Raw genomic sequence first — 9,269 nt, 5'->3', positions numbered from 1 at the left:
TAATATATTTTTACATTACTCTAAACATTTATGAAATTTAAACTTTTTTTAATTAATTTTCTTTTTGAAATAAGGAGTTACACTAACTTAAAATTAATATTTCTTGAAGTTGAAGAGAAACTATTTATTTTAAAATAAATGAATATATTTTTTTTCACTATTAAATAATTATTTTTATAATTTATTTAGATAAAATGAAGAATTTTATTGTTTTTTTATTATTTATTTTTTTATTTTTATTTAGAATTATAATAAAAAAATTATATTTTTATATAATATTATTTATTTGAATTTGAATTTTTATAATATAAATTTATGTTAGTTATTATTAATAATTTAAATCAGTTATATAAAATTAATCTTAAACAAAATAATATAACTATATTATATGTTTATAATCTAAATATGTTTATTATAATATTAAAATTATATAATAATTAATTATATTATTTTAATATAAAATTTTAAAAATATTTATTATTATAAAATTATAAGTCATATTAAAATAATATTATTATATAACATTATATAATATATATATATATATATATATTAATATAATTTTGGATTTAAGTTTAAGAAATATTTATATAAAATAAAATTATTAATATTAAATAAACATTAAATATTTTATTAATAATATAATTAATATACAAATATTTATCTGAATTATAAATATTTTAATTTGAAATGTATTAAAAAGTATAAATTAAATTCTTAATAATTACATTTTTTAGATATTATATAATATAATGTAATATATATTTTATTTTTTATTTTTTATTTAATTTTTTATATATTAATTTTATGATTTAAAATTTAAATTATTTAAAAATAATAAATATTTTTTAAAAAATATTTTATCTTTGTTTATTAAAATAAATATGTTTTTTTTTTCATAAAAATTAATGAAATGGTTGAGTTTGATAATCTATAATATTATGATATATGAATATATTTATTTTTTTTAATTATTGATTTTTTTTAATTATTATTTATTTAAAAAGGCAATTATATTATTAAAAAAAGTTAATATAAAAAATAAATAAATAATATTTTTTTTTAAATAATATAATGAAAAATATATTTAATATTTAAAATTATTGAGATTTATTTAAAAATATAAACAAACATTATATAATATATATTTAAGAAAGAATTGATAATTATATTATTAAAAAAATTAAAATAAAAAATAAATTAAAAATGATTTGTTTATTTTGAAAACAATATCATTAAAAATATATTTAATATTATTTTTGAGATTTATTTTATATTTTTTAATAATATAAACAAACATTATTTAATATACTCTTACATTATTCTAAGCTTTTTAATATTTAAATTTATTAATTTTTTTCTTTTTGAAATTAGGAGTTAAGTATATTTTTATTTATTTTAATCTATGTCTGGTTTATTTTGTCTTTTTTAAAATGTATATTTATTTTATCCACTTATATGATTACTTTTTATAATAATCTATTTTATTTTTTTAACCTATTAGATGATAAAGAAGTAAATGGGTTTATAGAAGACTTGATAGTAAATAAAAAGTAAAGCCCAATAAAATGTAATATAGAAATAAGAGAAAGAACCCAAAATGTGTGATATGAGAATCCTAAAGTTGTTTTCCTAAAACTTATCCATAATTAGTAATTAAAAACATTTTTGTCCGTTTATTTTATTACATTATTTGTATACAATATTAAAAAAAAATCTTAATATTTAAGAATCTGAGAATGGTTTGTAACTTAAAACCCAGAGAGATGATTATTAAATTGAATCAATTCTAAATTTTTATACAAAATCCCTAGTCAATCCATTTTGAATTCTTAGTTTTATTATTGGGTTCTCTTTAAGATATTGAATATTGCATTCTCAATTATATATTATAAAAATTATTTATTTAAAAAAATTATATGAATTCTATAATTATAATTGTCATTTTTTAAATAAAATATCTTTTATGTAACTATCGTAGTGAATTATTCTTAATAATATTTTTGTCTTCTGATTTTATTCGAGACGAGCTTAATTACTAATGATTATAAGTATAAGATTACCTTGTTAGAGTGGTTAAACATTTAAAATGAATTAACAGGATTTTGAGTTTAAGAAAAATATTAAAATTCACATCATTTGTTAAATGAGGTCTTCTTTATAATTTTGATTATTTCAATTAAAGACATTTTATTGATTTTATCTATTAATATAAGTGGGTTTTAGATCATCAATAGATAAATGATGTCCTTTTTAACTCAAATATTTCACAAAATTCATTGAAAAACTACACCAATATAAAATTATAGGAAAATTTGAGAATATATAACTAATATTTCTATATTATAATAAAATATAAAATATTTTTATAATTTAAAATATATTATAATATTATTATAATTTAATATATAATTAATATTATTATAATTTAATATATAATTAATATTCTTATTTTATAGTAAAACTTTAGAATATATATTTATTTAATGTTATTATAATATTACTTATAAATAGTAGAAAAAAATATTATAATTAAATATATAACTAATATTCCTATATTATATAATATATTATATTATATAATCATGAAAAAGTCAGAAGAGGGCATGACCGGCATAGAGGGCACTGCCCTCTTTTTCCTTTTATCTACAATGCAAAAAATGAAAAAAACCAATGACCTGCCCTTTTCCACACTGTCCGATGCGGGCACAGGTCATGCGTTGGAGATGCTCTAAGTGAGTTTTTAGATCATCAATAAAGAAATAAATACTTTGAATTATGGCCCTACTTCATTAAAGGATCCACAACTAGAACTTCCCAGCCCCTACCATCTCATCATAAATAAATCAAAATAAATTCACTTTAATGAGCCATCTGACACCCACCTTCTGTTTTTTATTTTATTTATAATGACAACAAAATTCATTTATTTCATATCAATTCGAAAACTAAACATATATGTTCACAGTGTTTAGTTCTTCTCTTTGCTAAAATATCTAATTTTATATTCATATAATCTATTAAATATTTTGGTATTCTTTTTGCAATTTAAATTGTTTTAATATTATTCTACGTACATTTAAAATATCTTAAGACAAAATAAAGATAATGATAGTAAAATTCATGTTAATTTTCTTTAAAAAAATGAATGATAATAATAATATGAGTATTTTAAAAAGAATATAAGCTTATATATATATTGTTTTCAATTTTTTAAAATTATTTAAATTACTTTTTGACTTTATTATTTTTCTTCTTCTAATGTTTCTGGTTTGCAAAGAAAAAACATTATTTTAGTTTTGAGAGTAGGAAGCAACCTAAATTATATATGATTTAATAACTTAATGTGTTTATCAAAAAATTGTATATAATAAATAATTTAAGTTATTTATAAAGTAAAAGAAGTAAATATATTGAAACATGTTACATATTGAGGAAACAATGCTATTCTTATATACAACTTTGGAACCAATATAATTTATTTTATCTATTTAAAAATATAAAAGACAATTTTACTATTATTTTTTTTATATTTATGAAACCAAATAATTAATTACCGTTAGCCAACTACAAATACCAATAACAATTAAAGCAACGTGAGGCCATTGGTAATTTATGAGACTCCGTAGAGACACAATTAAGCAGAGTAGCTTACCTAGCTGTATTTCATTCATTCATTTAATTAATTAATTAATTAATGACAAACCCAAGGCTATATAATATTTATATTTATTGTACATTTTAATAATTATTTCTCAGTAAACATGTCCTATATTAAACTTCAGAGTAAACTTCAAATGTTTGACATGTCTGTCACATTTAAATTCCTTTGAACGTGTACAGGTAAATTTAAATCTTTATAAATTTTATTTTGAATGTTATTCATATTTAGTTTTAGTTTATCTTTTACCTTCAAATCTATATATACTTAATTTTATAAAACCAAACATTAAATATTTACTTATATATGTAAAGAAAACATGTTAACTAAAGTTGGAACACATCAAATGCAAATAATGTTACTTATTTTGCGATGTTATTATAATGCATCATATATAAAGCAAAGGTAAACAAAATGAACTTAAAATTGCAATAAGACAGATATATAAAAGGAAATGAATTATCTATGAATTAAAATGACTGATTTAGGAAAATGTAGGATTTATAGGATTTGTAATTCTAAATAAATTCTCTTTTTTACCATAAAATAGGAAAATTTTACCCCAATTCCATATGATGTTTTTGTCTGAAACAAACCTAGCCTTTACTAGAAGGCAAACCCGGGGAAAGATTCAATTTGAATAAGCTTAGCTCCTCAAAAATTGTAAAAATTTAATAGCTAACTTGAAATTTTAACTATCTCTATTATTTTTAATCTAACTTATAAAATTTTGAAAAGATTTAGAACCATTGATTATTGATCCTATTAATGGAGTTAGATTAGGGACTGAGCTAGTCAACCACATTAATTGCTGGTGGAAGAGAAGAAGATTTTTATGTATAAAATAATGAACAAAATCTTAGTGGAAAGTAATTTAATTCATAGTTTATCCCAAACTTTGAATACACTCCTACAACAAGAAGCTTAGATCTCAAGATAAGCATAGTTGGTGTTACCAATAAAATATGCACACATTTTCAGACAATGAGCAAGTCTTTGGTTAAAATTTCTAATTAATTTAGATAAAATTAAATACATTTGGTAAAAAAAAGTTTAAATAATTTAAATAATCATATCATATGATCTAGTTAATTTAGCCTCCATGTCATTATTCATTACATTTTGGTGCAAGCCTATGATAGGGAGATCAACAAATCATAATTAACACATATTTACTACTATTAACTCTTTTGGAACAAAATTACAAGAATACCCTTAGGGAACCATCAACACCCTGTTAGGTTGATAGTGAAAATGTGATAACTACTACTACTGGCTAAGAAAAATAAATATAAGAATTACCCAATCCCAAAAAAAACCCAAAAAAGAAAACCCATATAACAGAAAAAAAAAAAAAAACTTTTTTTTTGTTTCCCTCTGTTTTGTTTAGGGACATTTCATGTTTCTTCCAGGACCTCCATAGTAAAAGTAATTGCCCCAAACTCTGTTAATACCACCTTGTATGTCATAGCAATTGGGATGATCAGCCAACACTTTAAGGTTAGACAAAGGAATCAAGCTGTTGTCCCAATCTACAACTTGCATGTTTCTGAAATAGGAAGCCTTTCCAAAACCTTCTCTTGCAAAATGACCACTTCCCATTTGGGTCGTAGTGTGAGCACCAGATGGCCTGCTGTTCACTGTCTCCCCACCAAATTGGACCATGCTTGCTTGATTTCTCAAATGTGAGAACAAAAAAGATGGCCAATATCCAACTAGAATACCATTCCCAAATTCAAGCCACCAATTCCCATGCTTTGGATCCTGCAACCATACAACCAACTTATATGTTTAGTTAATCTCGCAATAGTAGACTTTCATCGCATTCTTTCCAACCCTACGCCCCAAAATGTTCTATATTGTTGTTGTTTGTTCACTAATTTTGTGTTGTTATTGTCATCTCTGTGTAAATTCCTCATTTTAATATAATTTGATATATCTTCTTAGTAAAAGAAATGATATATTTGTGGCCGAAAAAGTTAGACGCATACAATTGTTTATTCTAGAGATAAGTCACGTACACTAGTAATCTAGAAAACAATCTAGGTATTTTGTGGTAATGATTTTGTCGAAATTTAAACGACTCTCATTTATATAATTTTGCATATATCATTTTGAAAAGAAGAAAAATTTAAATATTATTCCTTTTGTGATAATTTGAAAATCAAAATTTAGTAGTAAATTCAAATGAATTATACACATTTCTTTTCCTTTCCAAAAAAAACTTACAATTTTGATGATTTTGAATTATATATATATATAATATCATTCAAATTATAAAATAAAACATAAAATATCCTTATTTATAATGAAAATGACAATTTAATTATAAATCATCTGACTTAATAATAATTCATTCTTTTCATTAAACATGTTTAAAAAAAACTGGTTTATTCTAAATAAACCAAGATCAAATAAGCCCTTATTAATATGATCAAGATACAAACAAAATAATTGAGATAAATCTCACTTTCAAAATAATCTCAATTACCAGAAAAATTTTAAAATAAAAATAAAATAAAAATAAAAAAGCTGATATGTGTTTTCTTTTAAGTCCTTGAGAAAGCAAAAAGAGACATTATGGGCAGTCTTTGGGCTTATAAAAAAAAGAGAATCTCTCAAAGAAAAAAAAAAAAGAGAAAGAAATAAAGCATAGGTTAAAGGAATTTATAATCATGGTTTTTCTTTCTTTAACTGTTCACACCACCAGCAAAATTTCTTATATTATATTCCTAATGCATCATTCCATATTAATTTGATTTTTATCTCAAAATAATATAAAAATGACAAATAAAAAGCAGTTTAGGTTTCAATAACTTACTTTCCAAATAAGTAGACTAATGTCGAATTGTCCTCCGTTAAATGACGATGTTGGCGATATAGCCGCCCCAATCGCAATTCTACTGTTAGTTTGAACAAAACCCGAGCATAAAAGATTGTAACACCCCGTTGTTTGATATGCATCCGTCTGCAATTAATATGTTTTATTTTATATAATTGAAATAATCTCGATAACAAGAAGTCGCGTTTTCGCATTTATATTTATGAAATTACTTACTGTCCAATAAGTAAAAAAACGAGGATAATTGTCACCATATAGCTCCGGGCTGACCTGTAATATTAATAATAATGGTTAGAGTGACATTTGAGAGTAAATTACATAATTACCCCTATTCTCCTAATATATGAATAATTAATTAGTAGTAGTTGAGAGTAGATAAACACCTTAAATAGAATTGATTTAAGGTATTTATTATTATATTATTATGTTCAGAAAGAATGGGGGAGATAAAATTGGTTGGCATTTATTATTTTATATATGAGGGGGGGGTAAAAAGGTAATTTGACCTGCCAACCGGCTTCGATGGTGTTAAGGTCGTCGCCGAATGAACCGGAGATGACCCACATTTGAGACAGGCTGAACTCGTACTGGTTCGACACACGTGGGGCCCACACATTTATGCTCGCTTTAGCTCCGTAATATTGCTCTCCGCTAACATACCCCACTGCGTGCTGGTTTGTGTGTGAGAGAGAAACAAAATCATTAATGAAATTGAAAATGATACGTAAAAATATTGATTGTATATGTATGTATGAGAGTCAGTAATAGTAATTAATTCATTTTACTCCTTTATTCAAAGTAAAATTGTAAATTTTCAGCTACTTCCAACTGTATTTTTACCTACCCACCAGCTCAAAATTGTTTATACTTCTTATAATGGACTTGTTTGATGATGTTGATGGTTAAAAGAATTCAAAACATCCTATCAATCTCATCAAACTATGGAATTTTTAAAATCAAAATCAATTAGGGGGGAGGGAAGAACTTTAAAAAAGGGAAATTTAGAACCACATGCAGGTATGTATGTATGTATGTATGAGAAGAAAACGCCGGCGCCGGCGGTGGCGGTTTCGGCGGGGTCTGAATTTACCTCATGGCCGTTGCTGGAGGAATCCCGGCGGATGGGTTTCTGGATTTTTCGACCGAATCTTCTTAACGAGCTAGCTCTAAGGATATCTTCTTCAGATGTTCTTCTGATTGGAATTGTGCCGTCCGGACATGATTCGCCGGAGGAACTCCATAGTTGAAAATCTTCTGGCTTTATGTCAGTTGGGGTATGACCTTTTGGTCTATCTGGTGTATCCTGATCAGTTGAAATTTATAAACCCATGAATATGAATATGAAGTAAAGATCAAAACTTTTTTCAAGAACAGTGTGTTTAGGTTAGAAAATACCCACCAATGGTTTCTGCCCTTTTAATTGAGGGTGATCAAAAGCAAGTTGTTGATGAACTATTACGCAGTCTATTATATCACCATCAGGACTCTGTAACAAAAACAAAATAGGGTCAGATGCAATGTAATTACAATAGTCATGATGTGAGAAAGGAAGAGAGAACTAATTCATTGCCTGAATTGTCTTGACAGGGGGTTTGTTGAGATTTCTAAGATGGGATTGAATCATCTTGAGCCTTTTCAACTGTTCTTCCGGCTGGAAATCTTGGGTTGAGTTGCCGGAATCCGACGAACGAACAGGACAGATGAAGGAAACGACTAACAGAGAGAAGACAAAAATGGGAATGATTGAGGACATGTTTAGAGAAATCTTGTTCTTTGTTTGTTCTTGTGAAGTGCATGGATTTTGTTGTTGTCTTCTTCTGCTATGATGATGATGATGATGCTGAGAATGGAACAAATTATTGAGAGTTTTTGTACATCCAAACAAACCCTGAACCGAATCCATTCTAAGAAAACCCAATATTCAATCTCTCATTGATTCCAAAAAAGAAAGCTCCGAAACCCAGAATGAGGAGTCTTCTATTCTAATTTCTATACTTTGTTTGTTCTTGGTTCTGACAAACTACAGGCTATGAGCTAATAGAAAAAGATGGGAGAGAGAAATGGGTTGAGAATTGTTTAGAATTTCAGCCATGTGGGAGAAATAAATACTGGGTCGTGAATCGTGATCAAAACATGCACAATTTTTATTTTTAATTTTTCGATAATCTTGATAAAAAACAGATCATTTGATGAGTAGAGAGAGAAAAATTAAGGAGAGAGAGAGAAAGGGGAATGGGGTGAGTGATGTTTCCAGTCTTCCATTCAAAGACTGACATTTAAAAGTCTAAACTATAATGATTTTTATAAACAAATATAAAAAGAAAGCAAACTCAAACCTTCAAACTTTATCATATATGTAACATACTCTAATTATATTTTTCTGTTCAATATATGTTTATATATTCACTTTTCAAAAAAAATAAAATGTATTCTTTACTTTAAGAGGTTTGAAGGAGAAGAGGGAGAGAAGGAATTACAAATGGAATCTGGAATTCCTAAAATTCTTTGCTTTTGAGCTTTCCTTTCTCACTTCCCTATATCTTCTTTCTGTCTCCTCCTACCTTTCCTAATTTTAATTTGCTTTCTTTAATAACTAGCTATTTTAATTTTGTGACAATTATTTTTTAATATTATATATATATATGTGTGTGAAAATGAAATATCATTACATTCTATGATTTCTTATATGACAACCACCTTTTCAAGGAGTCGTTTTCTAAATAATTTTATAAAATTCTGGCTAGTATGAACACACATCATCATCAT

The 9,269-nt window shown here is 24.9% G+C and overlaps 1 protein-coding gene across 1 annotated transcript; it reads right to left on the bottom strand.

Annotated features, from left to right (window-relative positions):
- Positions 1–4,816: 4,816 nt before the first annotated feature.
- On the bottom strand, positions 4,817–8,728 carry LOC124922124. Its single transcript, XM_047462850.1, has 7 exons — positions 8,074–8,728; positions 7,903–7,989; positions 7,594–7,806; positions 7,010–7,174; positions 6,720–6,773; positions 6,483–6,629; positions 4,817–5,425 (listed from the first exon to the last, which is right to left on the bottom strand). The coding sequence occupies exons 1-7, from the start codon at positions 8,404–8,406 to the stop codon at positions 5,048–5,050; spliced, it is 1,377 nt and encodes a 458-aa protein (XP_047318806.1). The 5' UTR covers positions 8,407–8,728; the 3' UTR covers positions 4,817–5,047.
- Between the last annotated feature and the right edge of the window lie 541 nt (positions 8,729–9,269).

This window comes from Impatiens glandulifera, chromosome 1, assembly GCF_907164915.1.
Source record: "Impatiens glandulifera chromosome 1, dImpGla2.1, whole genome shotgun sequence".
NCBI lineage: Eukaryota > Viridiplantae > Streptophyta > Magnoliopsida > Ericales > Balsaminaceae > Impatiens > Impatiens glandulifera.
Note: the sequence above shows the minus strand (reverse complement) of the source record. Positions and strands in the feature narration are given on the sequence as shown.

Coding starts and splice junctions, on each gene's coding strand:
- LOC124922124 (XM_047462850.1), bottom strand. CDS start 8,406: ATGGATTCGGTTCAGGGTTTGTTTGGATGTACAAAAACTCTCAATAAT. Junction 7,175..7,593: donor CCTCCAGCAACGGCCATGAG/GTAAATTCAGAC, acceptor CACACAAACCAG/CACGCAGTGGGGTATGTTAG. Junction 6,774..7,009: donor CCATCGAAGCCGGTTGGCAG/GTCAAATTACCT, acceptor TTAATATTACAG/GTCAGCCCGGAGCTATATGG.